At 38.3% G+C, this 22,855-nt stretch overlaps 1 protein-coding gene across 13 annotated transcripts in view; it reads right to left on the bottom strand.

Moving 5' to 3' along the window:
* mtmr3 (myotubularin related protein 3) overlaps positions 1–22,855 on the bottom strand; it is an 86,410-nt gene that overhangs the window by 8,561 nt on the left and 54,994 nt on the right. For 8 of the 13 annotated variants that reach the window (XR_007957656.1, XM_052031941.1, XM_052031940.1 and 5 more), the window contains 9 exons: positions 22,175–22,374; positions 21,894–22,025; positions 19,543–19,654; positions 19,025–19,223; positions 18,612–18,797; positions 18,356–18,526; positions 17,279–17,424; positions 12,012–13,470; positions 2,319–2,429 (listed from right to left, as the gene is read on the bottom strand). Coding sequence is in view for 10 of the 13 variants with exons in the window: in XM_052031941.1 (XP_051887901.1) it covers positions 2,319–2,429; positions 12,012–13,470; positions 17,279–17,424; positions 18,356–18,526; positions 18,612–18,797; positions 19,025–19,223; positions 19,543–19,654; positions 21,894–22,025; positions 22,175–22,374 (2,716 nt within the window). In the remaining 3 variants the exon portion in view is untranslated. Of the gene's footprint in view, positions 1–2,318; positions 2,430–9,701; positions 13,471–17,278; positions 17,425–18,355; positions 18,527–18,611; positions 18,798–19,024; positions 19,224–19,542; positions 19,655–21,893; positions 22,026–22,174; positions 22,375–22,855 lie in introns of those variants that run through there. The other 5 variants (XM_052031943.1, XM_052031945.1, XR_007957658.1 and 2 more) reach the window with 4 other exon arrangements.

Genomic DNA, 22,855 nt, shown 5'->3' with positions numbered 1-22,855 from the left:
GATTAGGGAAACAAATATTCAAAGAATAACCAGAGTAACACAAAGTGAAAGTGAGGGAAAAGCACCTGAGAAGCAGAAGGAAAAGCAGAACTCAAAACAAAACTTAAAACAATAATAGAAAACAATATAAAGCAATGACAGGTCATGACAAGAAGTCATTAATCAATCTGAAATGTTAATTCTTTGCTCTTTCCACAGATGCTACTTGACGTACCTAGTGTTTCTTGCATTTTTTGTTTTTACTTATTTGTTCATCAGATTGATTATCCGGATGGGGAGTGTGTTGTCTGACATACAAGAATCAGGCCTGGCCTATCTAGATTTTAAAATGAATGGAGATGTGATACTGAAGCACACAAGATCCTTATGAAGCTTGACAGGGTAAATGCAGGGATCATGAATTCCCTAGCTGCGGTGTCTAGAAACAGGGAGTCACAGTGTCAAAATAAGGGGTTGTTCATTTAGTTTTAAGATGAGAAAGAATTTCTTCACCCAGGCCGTAGTAAATTCTTTACCCTGGCAGGCTGTGGAGGGTCAGTTGCTGAGTATATTCAAAACAGAGTTCATTAGATTTTTGAATTGGGAGGTACAGAATTAGTACAGGAAAGCAGAATTGAAGCAAAATATCAGCCATGATCTTATTGAATGGTGGAGCACAATGTCATTATTTCGGATTTTAGCATCTGTAATATTTTACTTTTGAATTATGCAGTGACTGCACTGCGGATCTTTACAGACAAGAAACTGCAGCTCTACTTACATTCAGAGTAACTCTGCTATAATTTACAACATTGTGTGTAATTTAAAACATATACCAATAAGATGAGTTTGGAGTAAGCTATTTGGAGAAAATAGGACAAACATTCTTGATTTGCATATTGGTGCATCAGAACATTTAGATCCAAAAGGAAGAGTAACGTGGGGGTGGGGAGGCTATCATTTATTGCTATTATTACTCACAACTTGCATTGATGTTGTGCCTCTGACATAGGAAAACCTGCCAAGGAATTTTACAGTACTCACAAAAAAACTAGCGTGGGGTAAAAGTGAAGATATTAGGTTAGTTGACTGCATGGTTGGACAGAGGTTTTATACAGAAATTAGATAAATCCTTCAGCCAATTCCTAGTCACAATAAATCAGTGATCCAATGCAAATGGATTTAGGAAAGGGGGAAACTTATGCCACTAAGCTAAAAATAATAGTTTTTCTTTTAAATAACTTTGCCATTTTTCAACATTCTTGTTTGTATTCTGTTAAAGATGTACACATCCTGACACATCTAGTACTGTACTTAATTTTCATTCTAAACCTGTCTGTAGGATGCAAATGTTTACAGAGTTAATGTACATACTATATTGACTATCTCATTACAAGATTCAAGTGCAAACTGAGTTTACTAAGAAACTAATCATGATAATGATAAAAGACTGATCAAGATTGCCATCCAAACATCTGACTTAGATGACAGAATGTGTTCTAATAGTGTCATGAGAAAGTGCATTACATCAAGACAGTAATAAATCACTCATGATACATTGATAGTAACAACCAAGTTAAAGACCTACCATAATGTTGTTCAGAGTACAATTCAATTAGTTGAAGCTTAAATGCAATGACATCATCTTTCTTTCCAGGAACGCCTGTCAGTCTGAATGTGAATATTACCCCTTTTAAAATTCATCCAATGTGCGAGTGGGGCTAATAGCCTTATCTCAGGAAAACATCCAAGTTCTCACCCATCTTTATATCGTGACGTCAGTGTCGATTTTTCAAATAGGTCAAGAAATAATTTGGTACAGCTGATGATCTGAATAAACTTTGAAACTGAATTAACTTCACAATCGTCCTAAAATTCTGACTTCTGTGTTGTCTTCATTGCACAACAATTTAAGCTGGCAGATAGTATTCTTCTGTTGCAAACAGCTGTCCCTGGCCTTTGTCAACTTTTCCTTAATTCACTCTTTTCATCGATTTCTTGACCACTCTCATTCTCTTGTAGTCTATTCTTTCTTCTTCAACTTCTGTAACAGTTCTCAAACTCTTAATGAACATTTCATAGACTAGATTACTAATACTACCTGCAGCTCCTCAATCTGGAAAAGTTCATATCCAAAATTTCCCATATTAACTTTGGCCACCACCCACATCTAACCACCAACATGGCCACGATTTGGATTTGCTCTGTGTCACACGAAAAGACATGGTGTTCACATTCTTTTTCCTCAAGTAACTTTTGATACAACAGTACAGTTTGATATGAATTCCTTTTTAAAATTCTGGATAGTTCCTAGCTTTTGTTGAAGCTGTATTTCTCACCTCTGTGTCCTGTTTCTCCACTTGTTCCCAACTAGTTTCAGAGAATATTTCCGTGCTACAGCGAGATAAGCAATTCTGATCCATATTGCTCTCCGAGTCTGGTATAGAAGTCTAATTATAAATAAAGAAATATTATATAATCTTTATTTCAAAAATATAAATGCATACCCAACACCTTAAAATTACATCAACACTAACAAATTATCAATGATTCAAACAAACCAATACATATTCTTTTTATTCCTATGTGCTTGTGATAACAAAGAACATAACTTTTTGGAGTAACAGAATAGTAGAACTCAGACCTTCGAACATCAGGAATTATCCTCACAAACGGCAACAGTTTTATGGAATCTTGCATAAAATAACAATTAGGTAATGTTCTTAGTGTAGCACAAATTCATAGATTCAAAGCATGTCCACAGAAGCAGACGCTTTGGCAGCCAGTTCAGTTCTTTCTGTGTGAAATCACACATCTTGTTAGTTAGTAAATCTCTCTCTCAAGTCCTTTCTGGAAATGTGTTAAAAGCTTGCTGGATATAAATTTGCTTTTGTTATGTAGTTTTGATAATGGTTGGCCAATATATTTCACCTTTTCAGTTTGAAAATAATTTGATCCATTTTGTATAAATGCAAGATGGATTCTGATTACTTTGCTCAAATCTAAAATAGCTGTTCAGAGACCGTTTGTATGATTTTTCACATCTTTTTTATGTATGCGATTCTGATATTCCGAAAAAGTCAGTAGTGTAGAATTAAACATTTAGAATGGTAACTTCAAATTATGATAAAGGATTTTATTTCAACAAAAGTCATACTACAATGAAAAACTCAAATTTGTTATTTCTCTGTTCAACCTTTCAGAAATCCTATCAATTTGCTCAGTATGTCAAATACTTTCTTCAACTGAATATAGTAAATTACTTTCACATATATCTCAAGGTAATTTTCTTTCCATCATACCTTTCATATTACACTTCCTGAAGGTGGTGTTTGTATGTTAAAATTCCATCTGTCTTATTCATGTTTATTCTACATTTATCAGATTGTTAGGGAACGCTGGCAGGCTATTTGGCTGCAGATGTCACATGTAAATTAGACCCTACCCTCATCAGAAGTCCACACATGTATACATTTTGATACAATGATCATGGTGTAGTACTGAGGAGTGAGAAACGTATCAATCAGGTACTTGTGTCTCTTGAACAAAACATGCAACAGAAACATTCCTAGCTTGTTGGTGGATATCTAAACCTGCTATGTTCAGGGTTTGAACCGTCAATCGCTGTACATTTCAGTATTAGATTTAACCACTGAGCCACCAGACTTTTTCTTTTGAAGTTGTGATAGTGAATCAGATTTTAAGATATTAGAGACAATGTTAAACAATGTTAATATTTCAAATATTTAACAATAAATAAACACCAGTTCTGTTCATTATGAGAATGTAAAATATATTCTAAGGCCATTATATTACAAGGGCAATGTAGCTACCATTGCAATTTGAACTGTCAGATATTAAATATAAGGCCTCAGTGACCATCATCTTAAACATCCTAACCAAAGAAACATGCATAGAAAAAAATATTTGTGGACACTGTAATAATAAGTACATGAACAGAATGATCAAGGATGGTCCTGAGCCTACTCCAGCATTCACTACTTTTTCTGTGCCTCATATCCCACTTTCCCACTGATCCCTTTTCCTATGATTCTGTTAGTGTCCAAAACTTTTAACATACTCATTGACAGAACATCCACAGTCCCCAGGTTGAGATTTCAAAAGAAAAACAACTATCAGCATGAAGAAATTTCTCATTTGAATTCTAAATGGTCAACATTTTATTCCCCACCACACCTCAGCATTTCTACTGTTAATCCCTTGCAGAATCTTGTATGTCTTAATGAAGTCGCCTCTTCTTATAAACTCCAAATATAAAGTCCCAACTTACTCATTCTCTATTAATCGAACAATCCCTCCTTCAGGAATCAATCCAGTGGATCTAAGCTGCACTGACACCAATAAGATATTTCTTTAGATTAGGAGTACTGTGTGTAGTTTAGTCACCAATGAGCTCTCAACAAAATTTCAAGGCAATTTATTTACAGCCCACTCCAACCTCTGTAATAAAAGGCAAAAGGCAACTTATCATTTGCTTTCCTAAAACAGTGCTGCACCTGATTATTTATTTTCTGCATCTCAGGAATCAGATTCCACTTGTACACCAACATCCTTCCTACCAAAGCACATTACTTCATTTTTCCACATTGTACTCCATCTGCAGTCTTCCTGCTCAATCCTTGTACAAATCCTTTTGTAGACTCATCATAGCCTACTCACCACTTACTTTCCCGGCTTTGTCTCATTGGCACAATTAGATTATGTTTTAATGAAATGACAGGGTAACATACCCAAGTCACTGAAGTAAATTTTGTAGAGCTGAGGATCCACAAGAAGTTCTCCTCATTCTTCTCGGGCAGTCCCTTGCGATTAAGTTGAAGTGAGTGATGAGGCCAAAGTGGGACCTGTACTCTCCACAGGTGGGGTCAGGTGCTTGAAGGGACAAGCGGGTAGGTAGATTGGAAGGTGGTGCAATCCTTACACCATTTACTATGGAACTCTGGGGGCTCCCAGTGAAGAGACTCAAAGTTCTTGGCGCCATCCTGAATGCTCTTCCTTCATCTTGAGCAGTTGTAGGTCCTAGATTTCCATGTTGGTGGGAATGTTGCATTATTTTTTCCACAAGGAGGCTTTGAGAGCTTCCTAGGATCTTTAGCCCACCTGATATTTTCTTGCTGTGATGGAGCTTGGAATACAGTGCTTCTTTTGGGGGTCAGGCATTGGTATGTCAATTACTTAGCCTGTGTGTTGGAGATGGCTGAGAATGTTGGTCTGGGGAAAGACACTAACATTGATTCATGTATAATGCCAAGGGATTTGGATGATTTTTCAAAGGCAATGTTGGTAGTACCTTTCCAGTGCTTCTAAGTGCCTGCTGTAGGTAGTTCATATCTCAGAAGCACACTGGAGGGTAAAGATCACTGCTGCCCTGTAGGCCATGAGCTTTTAAACACCGTAACTGTATCTGATTCCATTACCTCCTCGGGCAGCTCATTCCAAATATTCACCACCCTCTGTGAAAAATTTACCCTTCAGATCTTTAAATTTCTGCCCTCTCACTTTAAAGCGGTCTTCTCTAGTTCTAGACTCCTTTGCCCTGGGAAAAAGATTCTGACTACGTGACCTTGGTTCTGGGATGGAGGCAATGCAAATTGAACAGGTTTCCATTTGTACCTCTCTATTCGACCAAGACACAAGTTGGCAACAAGGTGCAGCATTAGGCTGAGGCTTGAGAAAAATGTTGTGGTGATCACACACTTTCCCTCCAGTCATAAGTTAGCATAGGAAGCAACATCTAATTAGTGGGGCACCAGTGCCTAATTCTATGCCATGGAAAAGGCAGTGGTGGCCATCACAGGAACAGGCAAGGGGCTGACAAGCTGAAATGCTAGATGATGGTTATCTTCCTTACATTTCTGTTACTTCTCAGAATCCCCTCTAATTTACAAGCTCCAGATGGCGCAAGCATGCAGTCTTTACTTCTGCCTCCTTCCCTCACTCAACCTTATCATAGAACATTACCACACAGTGCAGGCCCTTTGGCTCACGATGTTGTGCCAACCTTTTATCCTGCTCTAAGATCTATCTAACCCTTCCCTCCTACAAAGCCCTCCATTCCTCTTATCATTCATGTGGCTATCCAAGAGTCTCTTAAGTGTCCCTAATGTACTGTATCTGCCTCCACAACCTCTGCCGGCAGTACGTTCCACACACCCACCACTCTATGTGTAAAAAAAAAACTTACCCCTGACATCCCCCTTATATCTTCCTCCAATCACAAAATTATGTCCCCTCATGTTAGCCATTTTCACCCTGGGAAAAAGTCTCTGACTGTCCACTCGACCTATGCCTCTTATCATCTTGTACACCTCTATCAAGTCACCTCTCATCCCCCTCTCTCCAAAGAGAAAAAGCCCCTAGCTCACTCAACCTATCCTCATAAGACATGCTCTCCAATCCAGGCAGCATCCTGATAAATCTTCTCTGCAACCTCCCTAAAACTTCCACATCCTTCCTATAATGAGGCAACCAGAACTGAACACAATACTCCAAGTGTGGTCTAACCAGAGTTCTGTAAAGCTGAAACATTACCCCATGGCTCTTGAACTCAATACCCTGACTAATGAAGGCCAACACACCATACGCCTTCTTAACAACCCTATCGACCTGCGCGGCAACCTTGAGGGATCTATGGACGTGGACCCCAAGATCCCTCTGTTCCTCCACACTGCTCAGAGTCCTGCCATTAACCTTGTATTCTGCCTTCAAATTTGATCTCCCAAAGTGTATCACTTCACACTTTTCCAGGTTGAACTCCATCTGCCACTTCTCAGCCCAGCTCTGCATTCTATCAATATCCTGTTGTAATCTACAGCAACCTTCTGCACTATCAGCAACACCACCAACCTTTGTATCATCAGCAAACTTACTAACCTACCCTTCCACATCCTCATCCAAGTCATTTATAAAAATCACAAAGAGCAGGGGTCCCAGAACAGATCCCTGCGGAACACCACTGGTCACCGACCTCCAGGCAGAGTACGCTCCATCTACCACCACTCTCTGCCTTCTATGGGTGAGCCAATTCTGAATCCACACAGCCATGTTTCCCTGGATCCCATGCCTTCTGACTTTCTGAATGAGCCTTCCATGAGGAACCTTATCAAATGCCTTACTAAAATCCATGTACACCACATCCTCTGCTCTACCTTCAATGTGCTTTGTCACATCCTCAAAGAATTCAGTCAGGCTTGTGAGGCACGGCCTGCCCCTCACAAAGCCATGCTGACCGTCCCTAAACAGCCTATGCTTCTCCAAATGCCCATAAATCCTGTCTCTAAGAATCTTCTCCAGTAATTTGCCCACCACTGAAGTAAGACTCACTGGTCTGTAATTCCCAGGATTATCCCTACTCCCTTTCTTAAACAAAGGAACAACATTTGCCACCCTCCAATCATCTGACACTACTCCTGTGGCCAGTGAGGACAAAAAGATCATCGCCAAAGGTGCAGCAATCTCTTCCCTCGCTGTCCATAATAGCCTTGGATATATCCCATCCAGCCCCGGTGACTTATCTATCCCAATGTTTTTCAAAAGTTCCAGCACATCCTCTTTCCTCACGTCAACATGCCCTTGCGTATCAGCCTGTTGTACGCCATCCTCAACCATCAAGGTCTCTCTCACTGGCGAATACTAAAGCAAAATAATCATTAAGAACCTCCCCTACCTGTTCTGACTCCAGGCCTGTTTCCTCTTTTATCCCTGATCGATCCTACCCTCACTCTAGTCATCCTCCTATTCGTCACATGCATGTCGAACGCCTTGGGGTTTTCCTTAATCCTACTTGCCAAGGCCTTCTTATGCCTCCTTCTAACTCTCCTAAGTCCATTCTTAAGCTCCCTCTTGGCTACCTTGTAAATCTCCATAGCCCTGTCTTATCCATGCTTTCTAAATCTTAGGTAAGCTTCTTTCTTCCTCTTGACAAGATATTCTATATCTCTTCTCAACCACAGATCCTTTACTCTACCATCCTTACCCTGCCTCAATAGGACAAACCTATCCAAAACCCTATGCAAGTACGCCCTAAACAACCTCCACCTTTCCACTGTGCACTTCCCCAAGAACATCTGTTCCAATTTATGCTCCCAAGTTCCTACCTAATAGCATCATAATTCCCCCTCCCCCAATTAAATACTTTCCCATATTGTCTGCACCTATCACTCTCCAAGACTGTGGTAAAGGTCAAGGAGTTATGGTCACCATCTCCAAAATGCTCTCCCACCTTGTGCCTTGTGCTTTAGAGCCAATAGCTGCGACTTTGCCATACAGGGATGGAAGAGCAATTGGAATAACTGTAGATTCTGAAGATCCAAAACAAAAATAGATAATACTGGAAGTCCTCAGTAGGTCAAGGGGCATCCATGGGGAGAGAAACAGATTCAACATTTCAGGTCAAGCACACTTCATCAGGCATAAAAGAGCAAACGGTAGATTAAAAAAAAACAAGGCTGAAGAAAGATCATTACTCAATTTAATACTCCTAGCCACCAAATCAAAAACTGACACTTGTGCAATTGTGAAGGAATCTTAGAAGCAGAATTTCACATTGTAAGATACCAAACCACAAATGGCTTTATACTGCAGATGATAGGTCACCAACAAGGTAGCTCACACTTGAGTTCTACTGGAGAGGATTTTGATAGGACAGGGTACAGAAGACGACTGAGATAAAAACAAAGAGCTGGAAAGAGCAGGTCAAGCAACATCTATAGAAAGAAAAATTGATTGAAGTTCATTGACCTGTAATGTTGATTATTTCTCTTTCCACAGTTGCTGCATGAACTGCTGAGTATTTCCCAAGTTTTATTTCTGTTCAATATCTGCATTTTTGTTTTGATTAGAGAGGACTGATTGATAAGCACAATGGTACGTAGGCAGGACTACCAAAAAGCCTACACGCAATATCAGACAGCATGACATCCAGCACCAACTTTGCACAAGGCTTTTAATTACCCATCTGAGCTTTGATTACAGCACAAGCAGAGGTGCAGACTGGTTCCAATTTGCTTGTAGAACCAATGATTAAAGCAGGGTGCAAGATCACACGGCAGTCCAAGTTATCTGTCCTCCAATAGTACCATCTTGGCAATCTAGCATGGAGCAGTGGTACTATGAGGCACAAACTGCTGTCTTCCTTCCTGCTGCAATTGGCCTACCACTTTGCCAGTACCTTTACTGTTACCAATCACCCCAAGAAATCTGACTGCCCAGATGGTGGTCGGAAGCCCAGAAAGCTCAAGATCATCCTCCAATCTGTATTTCCGTCCTGTGAAAGTCAGCAGTCTTCCACCATTACGCAGCAGCTCCAAAAGGCAGCACTGCATAAGATCATTAAGAAATGCAAAGGCTCATAGTAGACAGACACCAAGGAATGCGTAAGAGTAATGAATTGATATTTCTGGTGAATGGAGTATGAGGGTTGGATTCTCTGGTATTATAGTCAATGAGTTGTGCCAGAGTCTAGCCAGAAAGGGACTTTCCAAGTTACCTCTTCCTTTCTTTTCCTCCTGCTCTTCAGCCACTTACTACATAGCTTGTGGGAAAATCTGTGGCCTCATGACAAGGCCATGCAGCATGCCACAGACATAAATCTCGTCATCACTTTACTGAGTACCACAATGCACCTAACACAACAGGTCAAAGAATGCAAGCACTTCAGCATAGCAAGAGTCTACTCCATCACAGTTTATGTACTGTACCAGTACAGTTTCCTCTGTATGCACACAGCCCAAGTATGTGTGGATTGCAGCACTAGGTCAGAAGCCATGCCGTTAGGAGATAGCCTTGGTCGCTCAGTGTTCATCACAGCAGACTCCTGCAGAATGAAGTGGCATCTCCTGCATGATACCCGCCACCGACCTGCATGATTTGTTGCCTCTGGACCAACAGCAGCTGAATGCTGAGAGAATGAAATAGGTTTTGTCTCCATACATTTTCAGAATTGACATATGTTGCCCTAAAACATCTGTGTGCAGTCAATGGCACCCTTCAGCATGGGTAATCATTGCATTTTAAGGAGAAAGCCTGCTAATGCTGCAAAGTCTGCAAGCCTTGAAGTCAGGTCACGACACTCTTTAGACTTTAAAATGTAGAACAATACAGCAAGTGCTTATAAAATCATAAACAACCATACAATCAGCAACTAGAAATTAAAAGATGACCATTGGTAAAGTTTACTAAACAGATTTTAACAAAGTACATACAGAAAAACAATTCTGGTTATTAGCAATTACGCAGCTTGCTTAGGTTGATACATACAACTTGTAAAGGAACAATTGACTCTAAAGCTAACAATAGTGTGGATGAGGATTTTGATTTTTACTACTACATTATTAGAACTTAAGCAACTGATGCAGTCCTTAAGTAAACAAAAATATAAATTTTAAATTAAACCTTGTTCAATTTCATTCCTACAACCCATTCTCTTTGTTTTGTCATAAAACAATGGACCATTTAAAATGTATATCACAATTTTTACAGCGCAAAAATACCAAATTGAATGAATAACTATCTGTTTTGAAATTTTAGCTCACATTTGGTATAAAACGAGCATTAGCAACAAGTTATTCATTTGATTCTTAATGACTGCACACAAAAACTATTCAGATGTTCATGCTAGCTAGTTGCAAAGTATGCTACAAAATTATAACTAGAGATTGCTACTATTACAAACATTTCAGGTAGACATCAGTTAAAAATTGTTAGTATTTTTTAATTACCCACAATCAATAAAATAATTATAATACATATTGCACCACCTCTTACATAATCCAAACAAAATGTTACCACAAATTACCATTACTTCCAAGTACAAATATTTAAAATTATATTCATAAAAACTTTGTAAGTTTTCAGTTTCCATTCATTCTAAAAGGTGTACTAAGCTGATTTTACAAAACTGAAACTATACAACAGCAAGTGAAAAACAAACATTGGGACTTCAGGCTGTTCAATGGTGAAATTCCAATGACGTGAAATAATTCCACTTGGGAAAACTTTCAGACAATAGTTTCAATGTACTGCAGTCTGTGTTGAACCTTCCACTGTTCTCCAGAAATGGTGACCAATTTAAATCCAGCTTCTTGCCATTTGAAAAGTCAAGCTCAGAACAATAAACTTTAGTGAATTCAATTAATCGTATTAAATTTCAGATCATTCACTATTTAAAAAAAATGGGATCAGCAGCCTTTTAAAAAAAAACTCACTAATAAAAGAGCTGATTTACTTACTTGAATCAACTTGGCATTGTTTACCAGTAGCTTGTGTGTGATGTTTTTCAGCAGTTTTGTAATATGACATCTTGAGGAAAACAAGAGTGCTCCTCAAGATCCTAATTTCAACGTAAATTTGGGTAATCTAAGGCTGATTCCTTTAAGAAGAGAATGAGGGGAGACTTAAGTTAGGTGCATGAAGATTACAAAGGGCTTAGATAGAACCCATTTCCTTTGGCAGTGAGGTCAAAAATCAAAAGGCATTGATGTAAAGTAATTCGCTAAAAGATAAGGAAGTATTTTTCCACCCAAAAGATGGTGGGGATAGGGAACTCAATGCCTGAAGTGCAGACACAGAGACATCACATTTTAGAAGTACTTGGATGCCTACTTAGTGAGCTGCAACCTGTGGGTCCATGGACGTGGGGCTGGAAGATGCAAACAGGTTGGGTAATTGTCGACTAGCGTAGACTTAAAATGTCAAATGGCCTCCTTCTGGATCATAAACTATGCATGCTTCTATGATTCATGCTACCCTTTGTTGTACTAACTAATCATTGACAAGTAACTAAAAATATGAAGAGTCTCAAATAAGTTATGAGATAGATATCACAGAATTTGACCAATACATCAGCCACACTGTGTAATTGCAAGTGTTCATGATTATAATTACATTGAAAATAAAAAAATGTGTCAACTTGGTTACAAAATAACGAAAAAAAAATACAAAATAGTTGCATGTGAGAAAAAGGGTGTCACCAACAATCAGTATATATGAAAGCTGAAATTTCCTATACTTACCACTTCATCACTAAAGTCTCCATTAAAACGCAGAGATGAATTGCTAAAATGCTGGCATTCCAGCCTGCTCCACAGTTCTTGTACCTGTTTTTTCAAATTTTCTACTTCTTGTTGATGCCCTGTCTCCATCTGACGAAGTCGCTGTTGTATAACATCATTGTAGGTGGCCAGTCCATCATCATCTAAGTGGCTTCGTGTAGGTTGATCTGGACTTGTTATTGGCTGCTGTCTTCCAGAATAGCAGTGAGACCACTTGATCTGGGGGTTTCTAAAATGGCCAGATGGAAACTGCAATGAACTGCAACTAGCTGCAGAAACTTGCCTACTTAACACCATTTTCCCCCTTCCTTCATCTCCATTTATACAAAGTCCATTAGCTGTGATATTTCTTTGCGCACCACTCCCAAAGTCCATTGCTTTCTCAATTACTGTACTTTCATTGCTTACTTCTCCATTAGGAGTAAATCCATCCTTACATTCACTGAACGACAAGGCACAAGGAGGAGGCTGTGTACTCTGAACGCTTTTAACTGAAGTCCTGTTTGTATCGGTTGATTTCGATTTCACTACCGTACCCTGGTTTTCTGGCAAAAGTTGAGAAAAACTATCAGAGTCTGTAGCAGGTACCAAGGTACCATTGGCCCTGGTATTCAAATAAAGTTTATTAGAGTAGGTTTGTGGCACATCCTGCTTTGCTCCATCTTCTGTTAATGTTTCTGTAGAACTTTCCAAAGTAGATATCTTCTCCTCCAGCTTGTCTGAAGAAATTAAGTGTGGTAAGCAAGATTGTGGTGTAGTAAAGTGACTTTCTGGTTCAGTGTTCGGGTCAACAAAATCCTCTGCTGCAACAAATGGTTTTGTATAACTTGATGGGCAATCAGCTGCAACATCCCTTACACTAGGTAGCACTTGAATATGATTAACAGACTCCAAGAAGCCCTCCTGTGTCTCTTCTTCTGAGCTTGTAACAAGTCCAGAATCAGGTTCAGCATTTTCCATTTCATTAATTGCTAAAGTTTCTGAAGAGTCTGTGACAGAAGTTACCAACTGATTATTCAAGCCAGCATCAAGCTCGCTTTTTCTACTTAATACATTTACTTCTCGTTTTAGTTCTATTACTGTTACATCCTTTGATTGTTCCTCCAACCCACCATCCTCTTTAGAAGCTTCTTGTAAAATATTCTCTATTTGACCTTCCCCAACACCAGCAGCAACAGAAAGTTCAGCTCCTAATGGGTTCTTTCCCAGTTTTCCCAATTCCAGTGCTTCATTGCTGAAGGAATCATCTAGTCCATTCCCATCCATCATTCCCCCTAATCCAACACTATTAAGTTCCAATGACTTGCGATGTTCCTGCCATTTGTCATTTAGGCTTGGATCACTGGAACGTCTATTTGCTGTAGGCCCAGGATTATCACAAACAGTTGTCAGGTTGTCAAATGATCTTGTCTTTGGTAACCTGTTTCCAAAAAGAAAGATGTTAGAAACAGAGCACTACTAAATACATCAACCCTGCTCTTCTACCAGCCAGAGTAAACCTGAATTTAATTACATTGGTGTCGTTCAGGCTCCTTAAAAACCATATCCAATTGGCTAGCACATATCAGAATAGAAATAATACAAATGCCACATTTAGCATTTAAAGATCACCTTGCATACAAACATCTGTAATCTATTTGTTATCTTTTTCACTCCTGCCGAAAAGAAAATGTCATAACTTAATATTTAGTAAGTCAAGGGTGCAAAAGGTGAAATATTAAATGAAGTGCACAGCAACAAGTGATATTCTCCAGTGATGTATCCTGGAGGCTCAACTTTCACATAGAACCATACAGCACAAAACAGGCCCTTCGGCCCACCATGTTGTGCCGTCCATCACACCACCCTCACACTACCTAACCCCTTCCTCCCGCATATCCCCCCATCCCACACTCCTCCATATGCCTATCCAACAAGCTCTTGAACCTGTCCAATGTATCTGCCTCCACCACCACCCCAGGCAGTGCATTCCATGCACCAACCACTCTCTGGGTGAAAAACCTCCCCCTGACATCTCCCCTGAACCTCCCACCCATAACCTTAAAGCCATGACCTCTCGTCTTGAGCACTGGTGCCCTGGGAAGGAGGCGCTGACTGTCTACTCTATCTATTCCTCTCAGTATTTTATATACCTCTATCATGTCTCCTCTCATCCTCCTCCTTTCCAGTGAATAAAGCCCTAGCACCTTAAGCCTCTCCTCATATTCCATACGGTCTAATCCAGACAACATCCTGGTAAATCTCCTCTGCACCCTCTCCAACGCCTCCACATTCTTCCTATAATGAGGCGACCAGAACTGAACACAGATGGAGTTGTAGATCTAAGTTTGCAAATAACATATATTTATTGAAGACACTGAATATGGAGATAAGAGTAGATAAAACTATAACAAACAGTTATCGACATCTCTAAACCCCCAAAAAATAGAATATTACCTGGAAGATGAGAAATTAGGCATTATTGAGAAGTACAAGAATCATTAAAAGCTGGTGTAAAGGAACAAACAGCAGCTAAAAAGGTTAATGGAACCTAGTCATGATCTCAAACAAACTGAAATACAAAGCAGAACTCACATTTTCATTCAACAGAGCCTTACTCAGAACCCATCAAGGCACTGCAGAGAGTTCTGGGCACCACAACTCAAGAGGGGCATAGATTGAAAAGAATGCATTGCAGATTCATCAGGAAGATGTTAACATAAAAGACTAAGTGGTATTTATTTGAAATACTTTAAATGTTAATAAGGTTTGACAGGATGGCTATTAAGAAATTTTTTCTGCTTTATGAAAGAAAAATCAAGAACCGTGAAACCTGACTAATTCAGGAGCAAAATTAGAAAGCATGTTTTCCACAGAAACAATAGTAAGAATCTGTAACTTTTAGACTTGGATATACAACCCTATTTTCCTTCATCCATGCAATTAGTAGAGTGTAAACTTTGCCTGTTCCCATCTCCACTACTCCAAAGAAAAAAGTGTGAATGCCTTCAGAATTGGAGCTTTCAAAACAAGTTAACAAGCAGGCACAGTGAGCCGTTAGCAATGATATCGTTAACCTAAATTCTAAGGGCTAACAGTAAATAAATCTTGTTGCAAATACAAGGGGACTTGATGAGACCAATCCAGAAAGCTGTTTATCATTTTAGCTTCCTTACCAAAAGGAATAATAATACCTTCCTTAGAAGCAGTACAAGGTAGGCCCACTATATTGTCTCCTGGTATAAGAGGGTATGCAATGAGGAGAGTTTGAGTAGTCTACATTTGAATTTTCTGCAGGTTAGAAGAATGGGAGATGATCCCCCTGAAATTACAAGAAGTTCTTGGAGGGCTTACAGGGGAGATGCCAAAAGACAGTTTCCCCCGGTTGAGCAATCCTGAAATCTATATCATAGTCTGGCAATAATGGATTGGTTATTTAGCACTGAGATGAGGAAAATATCCTTCAGTTAGTAGATTATGAAGGTTTAGAATCTTCTTCTCCAGAGGCTGTGGATGCTCAGCCATCAAGTACACCTATGATTAGTATCAATATATTCTTAGGCAAATGGGATTCAACAGCTTCAGAGCAGGAAAATGGAATTGGTGTAGTTTTGCCTACGGACTTAATTCAATGGAAGATAAGGAACACCGGATCATTTGGCCTGCTACTCCTTAGATTTGGGTTCCAAATTAATTCTATTTTGTGTGAAGAACATGGATCATGATAATTCTTATATAGTTATTAGGAAATCTCTCATGCTTATATGGTTACACATCAATTTTTTCCTGACATTCAGTAATACCACAGGTAAACCATATCAGCTCCACTTGCACAACATAAATGTGGAACTATAGTAGCTCACAATAAAGACCAAGGATACAGGTGGGATAGTTTAAAAAGTTAAAGGAACTGGATGGCATAGTAGATCATATAATGCTTTTTCATCTCTGACACAGAGGCTCAAATCCAATTCAATCAACTTAATTTGCACATTATTAATTCAGCACAATTTATAAGCCTGAGAAACAGTAAATGGTCTGCTTTGGAAAATGGAAAAAATATTGCACTTGTGGAATTGCTGATTCTTTTCCAAGTTTGGGGCAGAGTCAATAGAGCTTAATTCTACATACAACTGTGTTCAGCCAGACTACACACTGTTCATGTTGATATTGGGGACTTAAAATGAGAAAAGTTCCATTCCCTAGTACAATCTTACTTCAGCATCTTGATAAGCAAGTAGAAACACACAAAGGTATTAAATAGACAATGATAACTACATCACAAAAAAATATTCCGGTTTAAGAGAAATGCATTTTATCAAATAAATGTTTCAATAAATTAGTCCTCTTCCTGATTTCCTGATTTACACAACCATGTTCTCAACAAGAAATGGATTTTACTCAATGAGGAAAGAGGCTAAAACAAAAAGTAGCAACTGCAAATATATTCCTTGCTTTCTGTTTGGTGTAAACATTGCTAAATAACATTCAAATAGTTCCATAAAATATTCTCAAATTAGTTCTTGGCTCTATCCTACCCCAGGCTATTTGATGCATCTGTTGGGGATACTCATTTATTTTCAATTGACAGAACAAAATAATCTTTTGCACATGGGAATGCAGAATTGTTCATGATTGCAGACCTGTAAAAACAAAACTACAAACACAACTGTTTCCACAATGCATCTAAGTTGTACGCTTTTTGTTGTACACATCCCATTCAAAGAACAATAACCATTTCATAGAAGTGTCAAGATTAAACTGGAGATAGGACAATTTCATGTTTTTCAATTGATTAATTTGACTTTTTACAATATAAAGCATACAAAAAAATTGTCAGTATTTGAATTAAATGAAAAACGAGCTATTGTACTTTCTTTTAGCTACCACAAAGCGGAATTTTTCTTCCTTTCTTCTTCCCCATTCCCCAGACATATTTTACATACCACTATTGCACTGAAACAATGAATATGTATCTGTATTTCTGAATCAAAAGGTTAACCTGATGTTTGAAAAATAGCTTCCTGTAGAATTTTAAAAGCGTTTGTAAACGAGACATCATTGTGAATCATTGCCCATGAAGTCAGTCAATAAACAACTCAAACTTACCATACCAAACTATATGGACTATGTGTAACATGCAGTATTACACAGTACATGTAGATATCATTATATATCCCACTGATCATTAACAATTTGCAATGATTCTACTTCATATTCTTAGTTGAAATACCCAGTTTGAAGCTCACCTTCCCAATGTCTGTTCTTCAGGAATGGACCTTGGAACTGGATAAGGTGCACAGTGGTCATCAGCAGGTGTGGAGGGAGATGAATTGGGGATGTACACTGCACTCCAAAGCATCAAATTCCTTACATGGCACACTGGATGTAGTACCTAGTTTAGATGTTCAAGTAGAAACACATTTTCATTTACTTAGAATATTTATAAGCAAAAATTCTTAAGTAAAAAACCATTAAACATTCTACAAAAAAACATGGTATTCTGCTAAATGTGAACTAAAATAGAAATAATAGACATACAGGATATAATCAGAAATGTAACAGCATTTCATCAACATTAATCCCAGGCATAAAACCTGTAACCTTTAGGCAAATGTCAGTGTTGTTAAGATACAGGATTCATTGCCTAGTATTCAATATAGCTAGTAGCTTTGGATCATTCTCAGAAGTGCATCAGGAAATCGCACCAAATGGTTTCCAGAAATTTTACAAAGTAGATAACTAATGAAGATAAACATTTCATATCTTGGATCATTAGATCTGTGTTAAGATTTTAACTAGTGATTGAATAGCATAGAAATTGAACAATCCATTAATTTTCCCACTTAATGGAGATTCTAGAACTTTCTGCTGCTCATCTCCTTACAAAGGCTTTGGAATTCTTTTACTGCTATTATTTGTAAATGTTTACGCAATACATAATAAAAAGTTCAATTACATCTACTGACATACACTTAATCTGTTAGTTCAAACTGCTTTAGAAAATCAGAATGACCGATTAAAGTTTCAGATTTCAGAACCCTGAAGGCATCCTAAAGCATAGTTCAATTTTTAGCTTTCATGTTGTTTATATTATGATAAAAGCTGGAACAAAAAGGCACGCATTCTAATATATACCATGTGGTAACTTTAGTACAATGCTATTTGCTGCTCCTTTTAATAAGCTACTGAACAATAACTTAATGTGATAATAAATCATTTACATTGCATTAGAATTTATCAAAAATAATAGTGCATTGGAAGGTCAATGATAATTGCTATTGTACTACAATCGTTCTACAGAAGCTGATGTAAAACAAACATACAGTTTCAGATTGTGAGGTGTATAGGAGATTTCTAAAGGCTTTGTTGGCAGGCCTCAGTAGGGACCAAACAGAACAGGTTCTTTCCTGAGTATGTTTCTCTTCACGCTCCTTTGCACTGTTGCACAGGAATGTTCCAAAAAGGCAAGAATATGTATGCTGCACCAATTTAACCTGTAATAAAAATGCAAGGAATAAATAAATAGCCATTTATGTTTAGACTAAGTAAGCAGCAAAATGGAAAATCCACTCTACTTACAAGGAATGCTTCATTAAACTCAAATGAACAAGGGAACTGTCTCTGTAACTGATGGACACAATCCAGCCATTGAAGAAATACAGGACAACGTTCATTAAAATCATCTGAGTTTTCACCATGGCCACATCGATCAGCAAATTTATGACCAAAATCCAGCCATTCTGTTTCCACCAGTACCTGAAAGCCCTGTAAAATATGGTGCTATATAAATCAAGGCTCTCTCAATATGTGCACTGCAGAAAACAAAATCAATATTACAGGTGTTTGTATTAAATTTAGCAGTTTACTATTGCTCAGATTTTTGAACACAGCAAATACTACAGGCATAACAGTTAAATGTATCAGTTTAATAAACCTGCTAACAGATCCCGTTTGCATACTAAGTTCCTACAAAACTTAACATTTATGCACACCTCAATTGTTCTGTAATAAGGATCCAGCAGTAATTTTGATAGAGCCACTATCTGTGGTGTCCTGTCCCAGCCATCAGAGCAGTGCACTAAAACAGGCCGCTGGTCTCGATCGACTGCATTAATTACAAGTACTGCTGCTTTTAAGAGCATGGATAGATGCTGAAGCCACTTGGTACCTTCTAATGCTGATAACCAACTGCTAATTAAAAATCAATTGAGGAAAATATTTTAGATTAAGTGATACGTGTGCCTTCACATCAAACAAACATGACATTTCATGTTACAGTCATATACAAAAATGGCTGATTATAAAGAACTCTCTGCATGTTTTCTTGGCTGGAAAGGAGTTTTAACTAGAAATATGCAAAGAAAAACATTTACAGCCAAAACTTAATTAGCTTGAGTGAAAAGTAACTTGTGGGCACTTCTTTTCTGATACAAACGAATAATTATAAATTCAGATCATCATTTTTCCCTAGTTTTTTTTTGAGTAAATAGAAATGAAATTAAGAACTTACTTTCCAGGGTCTGGCATTTGAGTACAGAGAAATCTCAATGACTGGAAACTCTTCCGAATGGAGTGAATATTTGCCATACCCATGAATACTACTTCGCAGTTAGGGTAATACTCTGAGAGATACATAACAGTTGGAGTTAAGTAAGTTACAAACTAATGAAAAAGACAAACTTTCTTCACAGTGACAATACTGTAAAACAAAAGGAAGCCTGCTCCTTTCCAAGCTACATTTCAATTAATTCTTAAACATTAAACACGTTTATGCCACTACCAGTTTGTGAGCACTAAAAATATGGATTCATACACATAAGTAATTTAAAAACAAAAAGTCAGGTATAATGCATGTATGTGTGTGTGTACGTGTGTGTGTGTGTGTGTGTGTGTGTGTGTACGTATGTACACACACATATATCACATATATATGCACACACACATACACACACAGCTTTACAGTTCCCAACACTTCCTTCAAGCCTTAGTGCGATCACCATTCCCATCTTTTTGAACAGCTTCACAAATTTTTTTTAAGCTTACTTAATAGACAACACTAGTTGTGAATTAGAAAAGAATTAAAAATATTTGTGTTATGAAAAGTACTTCCAAATTAGGTGAAGTTTCATTAGATGTAAAGCTGAGGCTTCCACTTCTCTACACCACCATATTACATCGGGAGACTGGGGAACCTTTGAGGAGCTTTCTGCTTCCATACAAGATATTCCTGTAGTGACATGATCACAAGATAATTGTGACAAGCTCATCTTAGTTCATGCATCCTCAATGATCTGAGTTAATTACTTGATTCCTGAATTAGTTCTAAGCTTATTCCTTTGTTTGTTATTCTGGCAGCCTATTCAATATCATACTAAAGAATTATTACCCATTAACTTAATTTTAATCAGCATGCAATTAAAGCCCTCTATTACCCTCTCATGTTTCCCACTTTCCCATGTTCATACACTATTCAATCTTCTGTAGTATCATCTCTCAGAGACATCACTATAGGGTGAAAAGCACAAGTTTCTTTTCAAAACTGCTCATGGTCAAATAGCAATTTGTGACTTTTCTTTCTACTGTCTTAGTAATGGTGCAGACATGTGGCTAAAAGCTTATACTGGGGTCACAAATATCACTGACTTGGATGGTCCTGTTCATTAGAGACAGGGAGAGGTATTAAAACAGTAGTTAGAGAACAGAGTTTGTAGCAGAGTCCAATGTCAAATACTGTCATCTTCATAATATTTAACTGCAGGATTTTTTTTGATAGCCATTATTGGATTCTGAAGCAATGTGATCATTTAGACACAGTGGAGATGTTGATTGAGATAGAAGTGTGGTAGGGCTGCTCATGTGGAAATCTATAATGTTTGAATGTCACTGAGGGGCAGCACAGAGAGGGAGGATCATCCTTCAAAGAGGGACCTTGTGGGATACCATGAAAAATAGTATGAGAAATGGGAAGAGAGCAGTTGATTCTCCAGCTATGACTGGATAGACAGGCAAACAGATTTCACACACCCACAAAGACAACAGTGGTGTGGCAATGCAGTGGAGGAAAATGACATGATCAAACCACTTTCTTTTGTCACTGTTACGAAGGATGTCATTGTGACGTCGTCGTTTCAGTACTGTAGCAAAGACATAAAAGTGGCTGGAAGGATTCAGAGTTCTGAGCAAGTTGGGACAAACTTGGGAGGCATCAGCACTTAAGGAAAGAGAGGTTGGTGATGAGATGGTTGCCTAAAGGGATGGGGATTCAAGAGTTGTTTTATTGAAGAGAACAGTGATGACTAGCTAGTTAAAGGGAAGGGGCGTAGCATTAGCCAAGGAGAGAAAAACATTAATACCAGCTAAAAGGAGGGCTAGAAGTGAAACTTGGTGGTTTAAAGTTCAGTGACAGCAACATATAGTTTCATGAAAAAGTGAGCATGCAGAGGGCATGAGGAGATAACAGAGAAAGTGGAAAATTCAAGGATAGGGTTGGGAGGTTGGGGATGGGGAAGGAATCTTTGATGATTTTGGGTCAGTGGATGAGGGTAAAGAAGGGAATTGAATGAATTATTGCAATCCTAATGATAAAACATCCATGTTCCTAGCTTTTGCTGGAGTTGAAGGTTGGGGAAACTGTGGAAAACAGTTAACCATCTTTGGATTCCTGGATAACCCCAGCACATTGAGAAGTTCTGGCAGGTGACAGCAGGACTCAGTGGTATTTTACATGTGGTCAGCTTTAGTGATAAATAGCTACAGCAGTTGTCTTTCATATAGGCGCAAGTCCACCCCTGTTGGAAATAAAGGGTATGAATTGACAACTTAATAAACAAGCTTTTTAACTATTTTCTTGTTGATACTCACCAGGGCATTCACATCCACCGCCCTTTGCCCTGTTAGCTACAGCTGCTGCATACGACCTGGCATCCAATATCAGAAGTTTATGTGGCGGACTGCATATATTTTCTACTCCAGTTGTATTTGTCATTGAAGAATCTAAGATAAAAAGACAATTGTCTCATTAGCAACAACATCAGATCAGCAAAATATTATAAAATTAATAACCATACCACGTGAACAGGAAGTACAAAATCTACATTACTGTTGATCAGTAATACACAGGAACAAATTACTACAACTCTTACCAAATTCTCCATCAGAGAGGTCACTGCCATTAGGAAAATCTCGGATACAGTTGCCATTGACATGTTTCATGGAACTACTATCCATGGCGCAAGCTTTTGCGACAGATTGTATTAGGTGCTCATCATCTGCGTTCCTCCAACCCCACCAACTGACCTCCGGCTGACCACAGCGTGCAATCACTGCTCCATTACCCTGGTGCCTGAAAAATCATGAGGGTATTTATTTTTATAAATTTGTATTAATGGTAATGGATTCAATAATGATTCTCTCTTCAGATAACTGGATCATCATCATGTTTGCCCACATAATGATCCCCAAATCTCAAAAATAATTCATAGTGTGAGGCAATTGAAACATCCAGAGGATATGATGGACTATTATTGAAATTGAGGCTCTTTTTGCTTTAGATATTGTATAATCCAGGTGCATCTCAAGATGCTTGCAAACCAATTGCAGTCTTCTAAAGTAAAAAAATCATAAATTTAGTCAGGTCAGCACATAGCATTCTGACTAAGAGTACTAGAAAGGTACTTTTAGATCCATGTGCTGCTAATAGAACCAAAATTGCAATGTCCATAATTGCTCTCAATGAAAAATATAGGGAAAGTTTTAAATAATTTAATCAGTAAGATTTCAGCCGCCTTATTCTTGTAACATCAATAGCAAATGGATCATTCAGT

Source organism: Pristis pectinata, chromosome 17, assembly GCF_009764475.1.
Source record: "Pristis pectinata isolate sPriPec2 chromosome 17, sPriPec2.1.pri, whole genome shotgun sequence".
Classification (NCBI taxonomy): domain Eukaryota; kingdom Metazoa; phylum Chordata; class Chondrichthyes; order Rhinopristiformes; family Pristidae; genus Pristis; species Pristis pectinata.
The sequence above is the reverse complement of the archived record's forward strand: the minus strand, read 5'-3'. Positions and strand labels throughout refer to the sequence as shown.